This window comes from Solanum lycopersicum, chromosome 12, assembly GCF_036512215.1.
Source record: "Solanum lycopersicum chromosome 12, SLM_r2.1".
NCBI classification, from domain to species: Eukaryota; Viridiplantae; Streptophyta; class Magnoliopsida; order Solanales; family Solanaceae; genus Solanum; species Solanum lycopersicum.
In genome coordinates this window covers 7,790,200-7,808,840 of record NC_090811.1, presented here as the reverse complement: position 1 = coordinate 7,808,840, position 18,641 = coordinate 7,790,200, and the positions used below count along the sequence as shown (strand labels likewise).

General features: G+C 34.7%; 2 protein-coding genes across 2 annotated transcripts in view; one reads left to right on the top strand and one right to left on the bottom strand.

The window, feature by feature from the left end:
* LOC101253458 (pre-mRNA-splicing factor ATP-dependent RNA helicase DEAH1) overlaps positions 1-16,709 on the top strand; it is a 29,202-nt gene extending 12,493 nt beyond the window's left edge. Inside the window, exon 5 of the mRNA XM_019211317.3 lies at positions 16,412-16,709. The gene's annotated coding sequence lies outside the window, so the exon portion shown is untranslated. The remainder of the gene's footprint in view (positions 1-16,411) is intronic.
* Positions 8,372-10,516, bottom strand: LOC138340187 (uncharacterized). The gene is made up of 3 exons (XM_069291879.1): positions 10,155-10,516; positions 9,453-9,684; positions 8,372-8,743 (listed from the first exon to the last, which is right to left on the bottom strand). Exons 1-3 carry the CDS (start codon positions 10,514-10,516, stop codon positions 8,372-8,374), a joined length of 966 nt encoding a protein of 321 aa, XP_069147980.1.
* Positions 16,710-18,641: the final 1,932 nt, after the last annotated feature.

Sequence of the window (18,641 nt, the reverse complement as noted above, 5' to 3'; positions counted from 1 at the left end):
CAATACTTTGTAGGAGATGAAGAAAGAGGGAGAGTCTTTTCTAGATAACTAGGACTTAAGCAGTATGAAGCAGGCTAGAGAGTTCTGAGCAAATATAAATAGAAAGTGGAGATTTAACTAAAAGTGAAAGGGTCCCCTATTTTCTTTGAATATCTCAGATCCTCTTAGAAGCTATTGAGTTTGATTCCTTAGGATGATCTTGGAATCTTGCACACATCCTAACATTGAACATAATGTGAGGTCTGCTAGCAGTAAGATATAACAAAGAGACAATGATTCCATTATGCATGGTCTTATTCATACTTGGACCAAGTCAGTCGCTATCCATCTTTGAGTTGGTTCCCATGGGAGTATCAATAGACTTGGCATCTATCATTTGAAACTCATTCAGTGGTTCTTTGATAAGTTTTTCTTAATAGATAGAGGTTCCCTTTGAAGTTTGTTTTATTTGCATCCTACGAAGAAACTTAATTCTACGTTCATGCTCATCTCAACTCACCCCCCATGAGTGCAACAAGTTCTTCACACATTACCTCAGAAGTTGCTCCAAATATAATATCATCGATATATACTTGGATGATTAGCAGATTCTTTTCCTTGAGATTTCAAAAACACTAGTGTCGGTTTTTCTTCTTTTAAGGCCATTTTTAAAGAAGAAACTTGGATGACCTTTCATACTATGCTCTTGGAGCATAACTTGGTTAATCATTATCTTTAAAACCTTGTGGTTGCTTCACATGGCCTCCAAGTTCATTAACTTGAGGCAAGAGAATATAAGTTTGAAGGAGTATGCATTGAAATTCACTAACTCTCCAAGTTTACTTCGGCTATGCTAGCCGACTCTAGGGCCTATATGAGTGAGCTTGTTTCTTGTGTCTCGGAGATGACTGTGAAATAGTGTAGAATCGCTATGTGGATCAAGGAGATAGATATTTCTAGGTTGATGACTCTTGCTCAACAAATTGACAAATAGAAGCTTAAGGAGAATTCTAGGAACACTAAGAGGGGCTCGAACCAATAGTGTTGACTACTGTCATCAGAGATCTGGTGGTGATGATCGTTCTTAGTTTAGATAGAGGTATTCAGTCCCGAACCCATCTTTTGTTAGTGCTTAGGTGCCTAAGTTCAATAAGTATGGGTCCTGAACTCTAAGTCTCATAGTAGTGTTCTAGTGCACGTTTTTTTCCATTTGTGTGAAGTATGGAAAGATACATTAAGGAGAATGTTTAGACAGTATTAGTGGATTCTATGGTTGTGGTAAGACTGGTCATAGAATGAAGATTGTCCATCGACTTCTAAATATGTAGATACATTCATTAGTAGACTCAGCTTAGTGCTTCTTTAGGTCACCCGACTTAGTCAGGTACTTCATAAAGTTCTGGTGGAGGAAAATGTTAGGATAGGTTTTATGCTCTTTAGACTCGACAAGATCAAGAGGTTTCCCCTAATGTGGTCATTGGTATGTTACAATTCTTTCAGTTTGATGTTTATGACTTGTTATACCTAGGAGCCACACTTTTCTTGTAACTCCTTATGTTGTTATGAAATTTGATGTCAGAGCCAAAATCTATTAAACCCTTATTAGTCTCTACTTATGTTAGTGATTCACTTTTAGCAAACGGGTTAAAAGAAATTGCTTGGTATGATCTAGTAGAGTTAGACATGTTTAATTTCAATGTATTCTTAGTATAGAATGACTTGATGCTTTTTATGTCTCTATTAAATGTAGAAATAGAGTTGTTAAGTTTCAGTTTTCCAAATGAAGTATTACATAAATATGCCTTTTAACTTGGATTCAATTACCCTTCAACATGTAGATACTTAAACTTGTATAAAGTCGAACAAATAGACCCACATGTCCTATAATGACATCCTACGTTGAATTTTTTGTCCCCCATTAGTGTCCTATGTGTATTGTTCCATGTAGGACTGTGTCTACTTGTTCAACTTTATATAAGATTAAATGTCTGCTTGTGCGTATCCAAAGTTGAAGGTCATAAATGTGAAATGAGGCTAAGTTAAAGGACACATTTATGTATTACACCTAATCATAAAGTGGAAGGGTAGTACTTTAGTGCCTATAGGTCAGTTTATCTCGTGCACTAAGGACATAAAGATGATTTGTAAAAGTTGCATCTATCATCTAATTTTATAAGGAATATGAATTTTGAAATCCCTACTCTTGAGTCCATTTGTTGTGAATGATTTACGAAATTGTTTTCCAAAGATCTTTTAGGATTTTTTTCCTAAAGGGAAATGGACTTTGGAATTGAACTTCTTCTCGATACCCAGCATATCTCCATTCCTCATTAAAGAATGGATCCAGTTGAGCTTAATAGCTGAAAGATCAATTAAAAGACCATTTGGATAAAGGTTGTTAGACTAACACTTTTTTTGGATCATTGTTATCCATTGTATTGTATTGTATCGTTACTATACCTATAATGTTTGTTTTGATTGTTACTTAAATGTATTGTACTGTATTTTTAAATTTTGTTGTTATGTAACAATGAAAACCCCTATTTTATGGAACAACCAATTTGGTGTGTTCCAATTGTTGCTTAATTTTTTTTTCAATTATATCTTTAGATCATATTTCAAAATGTTATTTTACCCTTTACCTTAATTATTTAAACCTATTCAAGCCTCCTACCCTAGAATAATTAAGGATAATCAAGTAAATTTATAAATTACAATACAGTACGATACACTCAAACTAAAGAATTAAAATGTTACTAAACAACAATAAACAATACAATATAGCTAAACATTGTATCTACCATACAATATAGTACAATACAATACAACATTATGAAACAATGATCCAAACAAAGTGTAAGTATTTCTTTATGGGGTGCTCCATTCTATTTGTTCATAAGAAAGATGGTTATATTACGATATGCATTTATTGTCAACAGTTGAAAAAAGGTTACAATAAAGAATGAGTATCCCATCCCAAGGATTAACAAATTGTACGATCAACTTCAACAAGCTAGGTTCTTTTTGAAGATTGACCTTAGACCGGGACATCAGTGGCTTAAAGTTAGAGAGTGTGATATTTTAGAGGTAACCTTTAAGACTTGGTATGGTCACTATGAATTATCAATTATGTCTTTTGGACTAACGAATTTTGCATTAGATTTTTTTGGTTTGATGTACAATGTGTTCAAGCAACATTTGGATATGTTCTTTATTATGTTTATCAATGACATCTTGATCTATTCTTGTAATGAGGATGAGCATGTCGATTGTTTGAATATTGATTTGAAAATTTTCAAGGACCGTCAGTTATTTGATAAGTTTAGAAAATGTTAATTTTTGTTGAGGTCATTAGAATTTCTTAGCCATATAGTCTCAGGAGAAAGCATTCAACTTTATCCTAAGAAGACTGAGACACCTAAAAACTAGAATATACCTCTTTCTATCTCAGATATTATGAGTTATGATAGACGCTTTGTGGAAGGATTTTCCTTTTATTACTTCTCCTTTGACTACCTTGAATCAGAAAAAAATGGATTTTTACTAGTTTGAAGCTTGTGAGAAGAGTTTTCAGGAATTCAACACTTGACTTACTTCAGCCCCAATTTTGACTTAACCGAACAGTTAAGATGGTCTTGTTATGTATTGTGATGCCTCCATAATTTGTCTTGGTTTTTATGTTGATGTAAAATGTTAAGGTAATAACATATGCTTCTAGGAAACTTAAGGTTGATGAGAAGAATTACCTAACTTGCATTTAGAGTTGGTAGTGGTTGATTCTATCGAAGAAGATATGGAAACACAATCTCTGTGAAGATCATGTGCATGTGTTCACCAATCATCTCTATATCTTGAAAAAACTGTATTTTGTAGTTTAGGACACAAACTCTCACATTCTCAAAGAGAAATGCAATCATGTTTCAACCCATAGGTTTGCCTATATTTTAATCATCATGCCACCTAGATTTACAAAAATCTCAAAGGTCTTTTTCAGGCTTGTTATGGGGGAGAGGGCAAAGATATGGTCAATTTAGCTTAGTGACTTCACCTTTTTAAAGATAGAGATGATTAGTGAACACATCCACATGATCTCCATAGAGATTAGATGCTAAAAGCATGTAGAGTCAAAACTCTGGAAGCACGATATTGGACTTCCAAGAAAGTGAGAGTTTCCTAAGCATCAAATAGATTCCTATTCATAAGTGTGGCGCGCTTCACAAATATGAATACGAAGCTACATATACGTGGATGAGGGAGACATCGACTCAAAGATATTCAACCTCATGTTCTAATACCAAGTTTGTCACATCCGGGCAGCACCCCCCAGAAATAAACGTCGCCGGCGTCCTCTTTGAGAAATAAGACTAGCCTCTTAGCTTACATCATTACATTCATAGATTAAAATGCGGAAATTTTAAAAACTTTTCATTACTTCTACAGTGAGGTTTACATAGACTTTACATACACATAATACTTATATCGAGTATACATATACCCTTCGTATAGAAAGATTACGTAGTCTTCTACTTTTATTGCACATAGATATATAAAGTATAACATAGTCTCGCATAGACGTGTCATCTCATAAACATCTAACAACAGTGTAATAATTTGGGCCTATCCCATACATCAATGAAATAAGACCACATATAGGTCATACAATATTTAGTACTCAAACGAAAACGGAAAGAATATAAGAGTCTTAAAACTAAACAACTTCATAAGCTTGATAGTGACATTGCCCTCGGAAGTGAGGACCTACCCAACTTGGATGATTGAGAATTTCAAGTCTTCCTTCAAAGACGTCTCAGAATCCCTTCAACGACCGGAACCTTAAATGTTGGGGGAAAAAGGGAGAAAATGTGGTTAGTACACCACTTGTACTAAGTATGAGACCGTATGCACCATATCATGAAATTTTGCTAAAAAGGTTCAAATATGCAAATTCCTTTGAAACCATTTATGCATGTACAAGAAGACCATACCAATCAATAAGACATATTAATTAACTCATAGGCATGTACATCACAAGACCAACAATGCTAAGTCTAGTCAAGTCAACCTACATATTATATTATTGAAATCATAGCTAAGAAACTCTATCATCAAGTTGTAACTTCAACAGCATGAATAAGAGTACATTTCAATCATAACCAAAGCAAGACCATTATTTATGACCCTCTTTAAGTCCAATTGTACAATGACTAAGCAAAGTCCCATAACCTTACTTAAGCAAGTAAACCTATCAAGAACCACAACCAATGTCCAACTTCACATAACATAATATTTAGAGTACATAATATCATACTTTAGCAATAGAGACCAAATACATGTTCATAAGAGTAATGAACTTCACATAGTGCCATTAACATGTAAGATCATCATATACATATCATTTACATTTGTAAGCATATACATACATAAGAACATCCTCCTAAGACTTCCTTTAAGCTAACTAGTGCAATATATAGGTAGACTCTCATACCCCTACCTAGACTACGCTAAACCCCTTAGGTCATCTTAGTTAGAGGTCAATCCTTTAGTTAATTTTGCCTTTTGGGAATATCTTGCCTTAACCGACATAGATTACATGAGCTAATATGGAATTTGGTGTCATGGAACCCTACACCGAAATAAGGTGGACTACTTGCCAAAATAGTACCAAAACATGAACATAGTAACTACGTGGATCCACTAGCTAGTACTCATATGGGGGCAACATAGTTCAAGAACTAGGAGATATAGTTGGGACCCTCCTTAAGCTACATGCATTTGAGTCTCCAATCTCAAGAGTACATTTGTGATCCTACCTTACCTATGTGGGAAGGGACACTCCTAACTCTAGTTCACTCGGTGCTAAGCAAGAGTCCCTTTGAAATGTCTTTAATATCTTTATTAATCATCATAGCTTAATGTGGGTCATAGGATCTATCCCTTGTATAAACATAATCATCATAGCTCAATAAGAATTGAATGAGTATTGTCCTTTCATTACAATCCATATAGGTGAGTTTAGCATATTAACGTATTCACATCATGATAAGGTACATTGGTAAGTTATCACCATCCTTATAACATTACATATTAGTGAACACCTTAAAAACTATTGTCAAGACATTTCAATCCAATATCATAGCAACCCTATCAATCTTAATACAAGACATACTCCAATATAACATCATGACTTAATCACAATTAACGATATGAAGTAAAGAATAGGGATCACGAGACTTAGAAAGTCTCCTTCATAATCCATTATCAATGTCTTACAATCAACCCTTTGACTCAACCCAATAAGGGTGTAGTATCATCATACAACAATAACCAACATGATAACAAGGCTAATTAAAACACTACATCACAATCCATTACTAGTTCATAGATTAAGACAAGAGACTTAGGTCAAAGTCATAATCTAGTTCAATTACTCAAGAACTAGCATAATAAGACTATAATTCACCCTAATATATTCATAATTGACACAATATCATCATCTAGTAGTAATTCAACCAGTAACCAATTCAATTGAACCAACATTACACAATTTATATCAAGATCATAACCTAGGGTTAAAGGGAATAGGTCATCTTCTACAAACTAGATCAATCCATCAACAAATAACATAATTAAGTCAAAATACATGTTGATATATTTAAAATTTCCAAAATGAAATATAAACAAATTATTTCATAAGATCAATTTTGAGATTGGAAAAGACCCACATGAAAACTCAACTTTTGAAATCAATTCGATGGAACCCTTTGAGGAAAGAGGTCTCAAAGGTGAAAGAAATATCATACCTTATTTCTTGATGAATATTGATGGTGATACTTTACCCTTTGCAGCCCTTGAACCCACCTCTATCTTGTGCTTCAATGGGGTTCTTCAATTAGAGAGAGAAAGAAGAGAGAAGGACGAAAATTTTGGGTTTGGAAATTATGAGGGCTTAGGTTATATACTTAGCTTAGGGTCTTTATATAGGTTGTTAATAACTTAATTAGACCTCCCCTAACCCCTAATTAACCTCCTAACTAGGCCAACTAATTAAATTAATTGAATCAAAACGTGCACCAAAAACAGTCCTCACAGACGAAACCCCGACCCACACCCCGTTTGTCAATCGACGTGCCAAGGACCAACCGTCCTGTTGGTCCGTTGAGTTTAGAGACTGGTACAAAACAGGCCTTGTCCAGTTTTTCAAAGTGTTCATTGATGGAGGCAATTGACGCCCTGTCGATTGACACACGATTCGTTGATGGCAACCATCTATGGACACTGCCTTTTGGCAGCCTCTTGCCAAATCGCAAGGGTCCTCCTCAAGGGCCCTTAGTTGGTCCTGGGGGGTCATGCCCAAACGTTTCGACTATGAACTAACTCTAATACGTGGAAGACACCCTTCCACTTATTTTCATCATTTTCCGACTCCTATAAGCTAGTCAAATAGGTTAAGGCACACGAGCACCTCATTGAACTAGTTTCCGAACTTCATGGACATTCTTTGACATTTTGATTTCTAAACTTCATAAATGACTTATATTTATTAAAATAGACCTTAAAACAGTGTCTAAACCTTCTAAAACTTATGTTAGGATCTATAACAAGTCTTTTATTTTCGAATTATTACATTATCCCCTCATTCCGTAGGAACATTTATCCCGAGTGATACTAAAATCTTTTGAAAGGAAGGAATAGACTCAAGACTAGCAGCCCAACCAATAAACAATACATGAAAACATGAGTTACAACATCAATAATATCATTTACACAAGGCAATTCAAAACTTCAACTACCACACATAAGGCTCAAAGTCACATTATGAGGAATTTCCTTCTCACAACAACAACATGAGCTCAACACACCTAACATGAGTCAATTATGCCAAAGTTCAACTTACTAACATGCTCCATATAATTTCATAAAGACTCACCATATTAAAATGCACAACATAACTCAAACAAGCAAAATTGCAAAATTTCAAGTCAAAGGTACATTTCATTGTACCTTACTGCAATGACACCATAAATGCATATATTTGCAAAACTTCACCAAAAATCAAGCAACTTCGATTCTATTCAATTTTTTCTTTATTAATAGGAATAACTAACCTTAGTTATCAAATAAATAAGGTAAAGGGACTTCATGTCGGCCTCGGCCTTCCATGTCGCACCCTCAACTAGGTGATTCTTCCATAACACCTTTACGAAAATCACCTCCTTGTTCCTTAACCCCTTTACTTGCCTATCAATGATTTGAACTGGAACCTCCTCATAGGAGAGGTTATCCTTCACACTAAGACCCTCAATAGGAAGAATAGACTCGGGATCACTGATACACTTCATAAGCATGGAAACATGGAAAACCGGATGAACCAAAGTCAATTCACTAGCAACCTCTACTCATATGCAACCTTACCAACTCTTTGCAGAATTTCATAGGGATCTACATAACGAGGACTCAACTTCCCTTTCTTGCCAAATCTAACCAGCCCTTTAATACACAAAATTTTCAAGTACACCTTATCACCTTCTTCAAACTCTAATTCCCTTCTCCTATGATCGATATAAGACTTTTTCCGACTATAGGCTATTTGCAACTGATTCCTTATGATATGAACCTTTTCCAAAGTCTTATAAATCAAATCGGGACCCAAAATTGAAGACTTATCCACTTCAAACCATCCAATTGGAGATCTACATCTCCTATTATACAAGGATTCATAAGAAGCCATAGATATAGATGAATGGTAACTATTGTTATAAGTAAACTACACCAAAGGCAAATGCTTATCCCAATTTCCCATGAAATTAATGATACAAGCTCTAAGCATATCCTCAAGGGCTTGAATAGTACGCGCCGCTTGACCATCCGTTTGAGGATGAAAAGCGGTGCTTAACTTCACCTTGGTACCCAACCCTTGTCGGAATGACTTCCAAAACCTAAATTTGAATTGTGCACCCCTATATGATATGATGGATAACAGAATATCATGGCGACACACAATTTCATCTATAAAGATCCTTTCATAATCCTCCGCCGAATACATAGACTTGACAGGAATAAAATGAGCGGATTTGGTCAACCTATTCACAACCACCCATATAGAGTCATATTGTTTTTGTGTCCGAGGAAAACCTACCACAAAATTCATATTTATGTCTTCCCATTTCTAAGTGGGAACTTGGATTTCATGAAGTAAGCGACCCGAATTTTGGTGTTCGGCTTTCACTTGTTGGCAATTTGGACACTTAGCAACAACTTTTACTATGTCCTTTTTCAAACCTTCCACCAAAACACTTCACTAAGGTCATGATACATCTTTGTAGCACCCGAATGAATGAGTAACAGGACCCATGAGATTCCTCAAGAATCTGGTTCTTCAAACCATCTACATTGGGAACACACAACCTTCCTTGATACCTCAAGACACCCCCCCCCAAGGAGAATGACTCATTAATCTTGCCAAGAACCGATACCTTCAACTCCATCAATGGTTGATCAAGGTGTTGTTTGGACTTCACCTTAACCACCAAAGACGACTCGGAGTTATGATGTACCACTATACCACCTATAGGAGAATCTTCAATCTGAATCCCTAAACGAGCCAACCTGTGAACCTTCTTCACTAAGTTTCTCTTGGCTTCCTCCATATGGAACATACTTCCTATGGACAAACGACTCAAAGCATCTGCTACCACATTGGGCTTTCTGGGGTGATAAAGAACACTCATGTCATAATATTTCAACAATATTAACCACCATTTTAGTCGGAGATTCAACTCCTTTTGAGTAAAAACATATTAGAGACTCTTGTGGTCGGTATACACATCCACATAAACACCATACAAGTAATGTCTCCATATTTTCAAGGAAAATATCACGGCCGCTAATTCAAGATCATGAGTTGGATAGTTCTTTCATGTACCTTAAGTTGTGTAGAAGAATAGACTACTACCTTCCCATGTTGCATAAGCACACACCCGAAATCCACTCGGGATGCATCACAATATACAACGAAACCCTTGGTACCCTCCGGTAAAGTCAACATTGGAGCGAAAGTAAGCATATACTTCAAGATTTGGAAGCTTATCTAACATGCCTCTGAGCACTCAAATTTCTTACTCTTTTGGGTCAAAATAGTCAAGGGAGATGCAATGGACGCAAAACCATCCACAAACCTCCGATAATAACCCTCTAGACCCAAGAAACTCCTAATGTCGGTTGGAGTCAATGGTCTAGGCCAATTCTTGACCGTCTCGGTCTTTCTTGGATCAATCTCAACTCCCTCACTAGAGATTATATGACTAAGAAACGCCACCGAACTCAACCAAAACTCACATTTTCTATACTTGCCAAATAGTTGGTTCTCTTTAAGAACTTGTAACACCACCCTCAGATGGTCCATGTGATCACCCTCATTTTTCGAATATACCAAGATGTCGTCAATAAAGACAATGACAAATGAATCTAGGTAACTTCGAAATACCCTATGCATGAGATCCATAAATGCCGCCTGGGCATTAATGAGACCAAAGGACATTACTAAGAACTCATAGTGACCATCTAGTCCAAAATGTCATTTTTGGTATATCCTCACCTCTCACCCTAAGTTGGTGATACCCCGATCTCAAGTCAATCTTAGAGAAGTAGCTTGCCCCTTGGAGTTGATCAAACAAGTCGTAAATCCGAGGGAGAGGATACTTGTTCTTGATAGTGACTTTATTAAGTTAGAGATAATCAATGCACATTATAAGGGAACCATCCTTCTTGTTCACAAACAAAACTGGAGAACCTCATGGAGAAATACTAGGTCTAATGAAGCCCTTATCTAGTAAATCCTTGAGTTGAGCCTTCCATTCTTTCAATTCGGCTGGAGTCATCTAATAAGGAGAAATTGAAATGGGATTTGTATTCGGTAACAAGTCGATACCAAAATAAATTTTCTACTCAGGAGGAATACTGAGAAGATCATTAGGAAAGACCTCCAGAAATTCCCTCACTACGTGGACCGACTCAATGGGAGTAATTTCGGAGTCTAAATCTTGGATTTTTATAATATGGTATAAACACCATTTAGAGATCATCTTACAAGCTTTCAAACAAGAAATGATACGACCTCTAGGAATAGAATTTCCCCTTTTCCACTCTAAAACAAGCTCATTTGGAAAGTTAAACTTCACCAACCTTGTTCTACAATCTACGGAGGCAAAGCAAGCATTGCAATCCATACGCAATATGACATCAAAATCAAGCATATCAAGTTCTACTAGTTCAACATGAGTCACTCTATTGGGCAACATTATAGGACAATTTCTATACACATTTTTTTCAACCACTAATTGACCCACCGGGGTAGTTACTATAAAAGTTTCATTTAGAATGTCGGGTAAAATCTCAAACTGCTTAGATATCGAAGGAGTAACGAAAGATAAAGTAGAGCTCGTATCAAGCAATGCATATACATCAATAGAGAAAACTTTCAACATACCGGTCACCACATAGGGAGAAGTTTCTTGCTCACCTCTTAAGCGAAGTGCATAAAAGCGATTCTTCTTCGGAGCATCATTAGAACCACTTGCTTGCCCTTTCTCCTTGTTTTGCCCCTTCTCATTTGGGAAATCTCAAAACTTGTGCCCACTTTTACCACAACCAAAACAATTATCCGTTCCCTTAAGGCATTCACCAAAATGCTTCTTGCCACACTTTTCACAAGTTGGCTTCTTGGTTGGTGAGCTACTATCCCTACCCTTTTCAAACTTAGAGTTAGACAACCTATCATCCCTAGCCTTAGGGAAATTGGAAGGAACTTGATTAGAAAACCTCTTTTTGAACCTAGGCTTGTCTTGGATATTAAGTCTACCCTTTGAAAAACCACTATCAAAAGATCTTGCCCTTTTGGCATCTCTACTCTTCCTCTTAGCCTTGCCTCTTCCACTTATTGAGCATGAACCATGAGATGAGAAATGTTCATATTGTCATGTAGCATAGCCGAATGACATTCCTCTTGTAAGTCATCTGACACTCTCATCACAAATCGATTCATTTTATCTCTAAGATCGGAAACCAAAGAAGAAGCATACTTTGACAATTTAGTGAATCTCAAAGAGTATTCAAGAACTGTTATTCCTCTTTGACGAAGGTTGATGAACTTCACCACTTTGGATTTTCTCTTCTCCCTAGGATAGAATCTATCAAGAAAAGCCTTCTTGAAAACTTCCCAAGTCACTGGTCCACCCTTTAAAGGCCTATTGTCTCTCCATTGGACGTACAAGCTTGGGCCAGTTGGTAAGTGGTTAACTCGGCCTTCTCACTAGTAGTCAACCCCATAGCATAGAGGATCTTGTAGATTTCATTAATGAACTCTAAGGGGACTTTTTCAACCTTGGACCCATAGAAAGTAGGGTGATTCATTCTATTGAAATTCCTCAAACGGGAGGCCATGGTACAACTTATTGGTTTGCTTGGGGTACAACCTACCTATTAGCATGGGTCATCATGGCTTGAGCTTGAGTAGTGGTGTCTTGTGCTTGAGTGGTAATGGCTTGGGACATTTAGAAAAGGGCAACCCTTATGGCAACATTCATCAAAGAAGGAGGATCGACCGGAACTTGGTCATTATTAACATCTTCTTCAAGATGAAGGACTTGATCGCCACGGGGAGGAACTCCCGCATTAGCAATATCTTAGTCAAGTCTTTGTGTCGCTTTTCTTCAAGTATTCAATGCCTATAATCAATATAAGAGGATTATATACTAAAAGCACTTAGATTCAAAACTCAAAAGGCACAATATTGGACTTCCAAGAAAGTGAGTTTCTTAAGCATCACATAGATTCCTATTCATAAGTGTGGCGAGCTTCACAATTATGAATCCAAACTTACATATACGTGGTTAAGAGAGACATCGACTCAAAGATATTCAACCTCATATTCTGATACCAAGTTTGTCTCATCCGGGCAGCACCCCCAGACGTAATCGGCGTCATCATCCTCTTTGAGGATTAAGACTAGCCTTTTAGTTTACATCATTACAATCATAGGTTAAAATGCAGAAATTTTAAAAACTTTTCATTACTTCTACAGTGAGGTTTACATAGACCTCTACATACATATAATACTTATATCGAGTATACATAGAACCTTCGTATAAGAAGATTACTTAGTCTTCTACTTTTATTGCACATAGATATAAAAATATAACATAGTCTCAAATACATGTCTCATCTCATAATCATCTAACAAGAGTCTAATAATTTGGGCCTAGCCCATACGTCAATGAAAAAAGACCACATATAGGTCATACAATATTTAATACTCAAACGAAAAAGGAAAGAGCATAAGAGTCTTAAAACTAAACAACTTCATAAGATTGATAGTGGCATTGCCTCATAAAGTGAGGACCTACCCAACTTGGATGATTGAGAATTCCAAGTCTTCCTTTAAAGTCGTCTCAAAAGCCCTTCAACAACAGGAACCTAAATATCGGGGGGAAAGGGAGAAAATGGTGTTAGTACACCACTTGTACTAAGTATGAGACCATATGCATATATATAATGAAAATCATGCTAAAAGAGGACATTTTATTAAAGTATGCAATTATACATTTACAAGAAGACCATACCAATCAATAAGACATATTCATTAAGTCATAGCCATGTACATCACAAGACCAAAAATGCTAACTCTAATCAAGTCAACCTATATATTATATAATTGAACTCATAGCTAAGAAACTCCATCATCAAGTTATAACTTCAATAAGCATAAATAAGAGTACATTTCAATCATAACCAAAGCAAGACAATTATTTATGACCCTCTTTAAGTCCAATTGTGCAATGACTAAGCAAAGTCCCATAACCTTACTTAATGAAGTAAATTCTAGCAAGAACCACAACCAGTGTCCAACTTCAACTAACATAACATTAAGAGTACATAATATCATACTTTAGCAATAGAGACCAAATACATGTTCATAAGAGTAATCAACATCACATAGTGTCATTAACATGTAAGATCATTATATACATATCATTTACATTTGTAAGAATATACATACACAAGAACATTATCCTTAGACTTCTCTTAAGGCTAACTAGTGCAATGTATAGGTAGACTCTCATACCCATACCTAGACTACGCTAAACCCCTTAGGTCATCTTAGTTAGAGTTCAATCCTTTAGTTCATTTTACCTTTTGGGAACATCTTGCCTTAACCGACATAGAACACATGATCTAATGTAGAATCGGTGTCATGGAACCCTACACTGAAAGAAGGCAGACTACTTGCCAAGGTAGTACCAAAACATGAACATATATAGAAACTACGTGGATCCACTAGCTAGTATTCCTATGTGGGCAACATAGTTCAAGAACTAGGAGATATAGTTGGGACCCTCCTTATGCTACATGCATTTGAGTCTCCAATCTCAAGAGTACATTAGTGATCCTACCTTACCTATGTGGGAAGAGACACTCCTCACTCTAATTTATTCGGTGCTAAGCTAGAGTCCATTTTGAAATGTCTTTAATACCTTTATTAATCATCATAGATTAATGTAGGTCATATGGTCTATCCCTTATATAAACATCATCATAATCATAGCTCAATAAGAATTTCATGAGTATTGTACTTTCATTACAATCCATATAAGTGAGGTTAGCACATTAACATATTCACATCATGATAAGACACATTGGTAAATTATCACCATCCTTATAACATTACATCTTTGCCAACATCTCACAAACCATAGTCAAGATATTTCAATCCAACATCATACCAACCCTATAAGTCTTAATACAATATATACTCCAATACAACATCATGACTTAATCACAATTAACCATAATTGAAGTAAAGAATAAGGATCACAAGACTTACCAAGTCTTATTCACAATCCATCATCAATGTCTTACCCTAAACCCTTTAACTCAACCTAATAAGGGTGTAATATCATCATAGGACAATAACCAACATGATAACAAGGCTAATTGAAACACTACATCACAATTTATTACTAGTTCATAGATTAAGTAAAGAGACTTAGGTCAAAGTCATAATCTAGATCAATTACTCAAGAACTAGCATGATAAGACTATAATTCACCCTAATCTATTCATAATTGATACGATATCATCGTCTAGTACTAATTCAACCAATAACAAATTTAATTGAACCAACATAACACAATTCATATCAAGATCATAACCTAGGGTTAAGGGGAATAGGTCATCTTCTACAAACTAGACCAATCCATCAAGAAATAACATAATTGAGTTAAAATACATGTTAATATATTCATAATATTCAACAGAAATCATTAAAAATAAATTCATAAGATCAATTTCGAGATTGGAAAAGTCCCATATGAAAACTCAACTTTTGAAATCAATTTGATGGAACCCTTTTAGGAAAGAGGTCTCAAAGGTTAAAGGAATCTCATACTTTATTGTTTGATGAAGATTGATGGAGAAACTTTATACTTTGAATCCACATCTATCTTGGTCTTCAATGGGGCTTTTCAACTAGAGAGAGAAAGAAGAGATAAGGAAGAGAGTTATGGGTTAGGGAATTATGAGGGCTTTGGTTAGTGTAATGAACTTAGGGTCTTTATATAGGTTGTTAATTAACTTAATTAGACCTCACCTAACCCCTAATTAACCTCCTAACTAAGCCAAATAATTAAATGAATTAGATTAAAATGTGCAGCAAAAACAATCCTCACAGACGAAACCCCGACCCACGCCCTATTTGTAAATCGACGGGCCACGGACCAACTGTCCTGTTGGTCCATATTTGAGTTCAGAGACTGGTCCAAAACAGGCCTTGTCCAATTTTTCTAAGTGTTCATCGATGGAGGCAATCAACGCTCCGTCGATTGACATACGATTCGTTGATGGCAACCGTCTACGAACATTGCCTTTTGTAGCCTCTTGCCAAATCGTAAGGGTCCTCCTCAATGGCCCTTTGTTGGTCCTTGGGGGGTCGTGCTCGGACGTTTCGACTATGAACTAACTCTAATACGTGTTTTTTCGACTCCTAAAAGCTAGACAAACAGATTAAGGCACACTAGCACCTCATTAAACTAGTTTTTCGGATGTCATGGACGTTCTTTGACGTTTTGATTTCTAAACTTCCTAAATGACTTATATTCATTAAAATAGACCTTAAAACAGTGTCTAAACCTTTTAACACTTATGTTAGGCTCTAGAACAAGTCTTAGATTTTCGAAGTGTTACATTTGCTTTGCTGAGTTGAGTATCTTATCCTTGAGTACTACTGAGTTGAGTATGTTTAAGTAGTTTTGAGTACTGTTGAGTATTCTTTGAGTTTAGTTGAATCATGTTCAATCTTATGTTTTATTTTAGAATTCTCCTTACATGCTCGTACATTCCACGTATTGAGTCATTTGACCTGCATCCTTTCATGATGTAGATCCAGGTATTCAGGATCATCAATAGGAACTTTATTGATATCACATGGAGTTCAAGTTAGTTATGGTGAGCCTCCTTGATTTTAGAGGATTCCATTTACTTTTAGTTGTTAGGAGGTCATGGGTCTTGTCCCGACTTTCATCATAGTCATTTAGAGGCTTCATAAATAGACTGTAGAGTTTGAGAAGTCTGTTCATTTATTTTGTTAAATGTTTTAAAGACTTAAGTTGCCTATTTGGGGCGAGTTGAATGTATTTGATTATTTAAAGTTTTATTTTGAGTTAAAGTTTTGTATTAAAGTTTCATGAATTTTTATTCAGTTTTTAAGCTTTGTATGCTTGATTTAGTTTTCCGTTTGTAGTCAATCATGATAAGGGCTTGTTTGGGGCCAACAATGATTTTCGAGTGTCGACCTAGTCCAGGGTGTAGACTCGGGTCATGACATTAGTGTTTCAAAAGGAGCTTACATACACCCTTCATCTAATTAAAGTGAAAAAAATAGTTTTAATTATTGTTTTTGGACTTCAATTTTTAAAAAAAAATTATATAGAGGTATATATGATTCTTTTAGCAAAAATCAAGGTACATTTTAATATTATTCATACATGAATTATTTTTAGTATCTTTTGATTATCATTATTTGAGTTTCTTTTTTCTTTCTTTCATTCTTTAGTGTAAAGGAAATAATTTAAGACTTATAGTTTTGCGGACATATTGTAATTTTTTATATTTGTAAAAATAAAATAAAATTGTGGCATCTATAATAAATTTTGCAAGAAAATTAATGAAACATAAATAAATTTGACCATCAAAATAATAAACTTAATTTAGTCATTTAAGCAAAAAAGTAAAAAAAAAATGTGAGGAGGATCAAATATACCCATATGAATTATATTTTTGTCAAGAAAATAATTAAAATTAATTTGTTTACTTCTATTAGAGGTATATTTTTAATAATCAAATTATTTTTTTTTGTCTCTTTTGATTATCATTATTTGAGTTTTTTTTTTGTTTCATTCTTTAGTGAAAGAAAAGGTTTGAGACTAATCTTTTATGGCTAAATTGTAATTCAGTTTTTGTATTTGTAAAAAAAAATGGGTTATCTATAATAAATTTTGCAAGAAAAATAGTGAAATATAAATAAATTTGACAGTCAAAATAATAAATTTAAATTAATAGTGAAAACAAAAAAATGTGTGAAGAAGATCAAACATATCCAATATGTATTATATCTTTTCAAAAAAGAATTAAAAAGTTATATTAAAATTATTTTTTCTCTTCTGTTAGAGGAAAGGGGTATATGTGAATTATTTGTATAGTAGTAGAGATATATTTGTGTCACTTTCATAACAAGAAGTATATCAACTCTAAATTGCAAAGTTGAAGGGTATATCAAACATTTTCCCTTAAATTAATGAGATAGATAGAATGTGACTTATTTTCTTTGACGTGGATATGATGTGTCATTCATATTAAATCGTGTGAGGTAACGATGACAAAATGACTTAAAATTCGTATTTTGTTTGAGCATAAGTGCTAGTTGAAACTTCATTAAGTAGAGGGGCCCAAGTCACAATTTAAGTCTAAGTATAAGAGTTTTTCAAGTCTTTGCGCATAAATTAAAAATATTAGTGGTAATTTTACGAAATGAGGATAAGTACTCTCATTGTCCCTAATTACTTGTCTACTTTTGAATTGATGCATCAATTAAGAAAACAATAATTGACATACTAACTTTCTCAATTTTACCCCTGTTAATTGTAAAGTGGATAAATTAAAAATCTAAGATTTTCAATTTTTTTTTTACATTTTTTCAATTAATTAATTAAGGGTATAATAGAAAAAAAAATGTCAAAATAGATAAGTATTTAGGAACGACTGAAAAAAAAAAGTGAACAAGAGAGGAAAGTTTAGTGGTTGTAAGGTGTAATATTGGTGAATTTTTTGGCCAAAGACATCCTTCAACTGTACCTCAAACTTAAACTAATTATTTAAAGTATCAGTTTTAGCAGAAACATCATTTAACTATACTTTAACTTAAACTGCATCCTTAAAATATCATTTTTAGCAGAAAACATCCTTTAAGTACTTACAAGTGAACAACTTTCATCCTTTTGTTAGATATTGTCAAAAAACAAACATGAGTAGTAAATGTGACTATCAACAAAAGTTATTTTACATAATTTCATTACTATCTACGTGAAGTTCTTGAAAAATATAAAAAAATCTTA

Bases quoted from the DNA above. Each gene is read 5' to 3' on its own strand.
- LOC138340187 (XM_069291879.1), bottom strand. From the start codon at position 10,516: ATGTCCTTTGGTCTCATTAATGCCCAGGCGGCATTTATGGATCTCATG. The intron at 9,685-10,154 runs GTTTGTGGATGG...TTATCACCCCAG, and splicing joins CTAGAGGGTTATTATCGGAG to AAAGCCCAATGTGGTAGCAG. The intron at 8,744-9,452 runs GTATCGGTTCTT...CCTTTGGTGTAG, and splicing joins AACCATTGATGGAGTTGAAG to TTTACTTATAACAATAGTTA.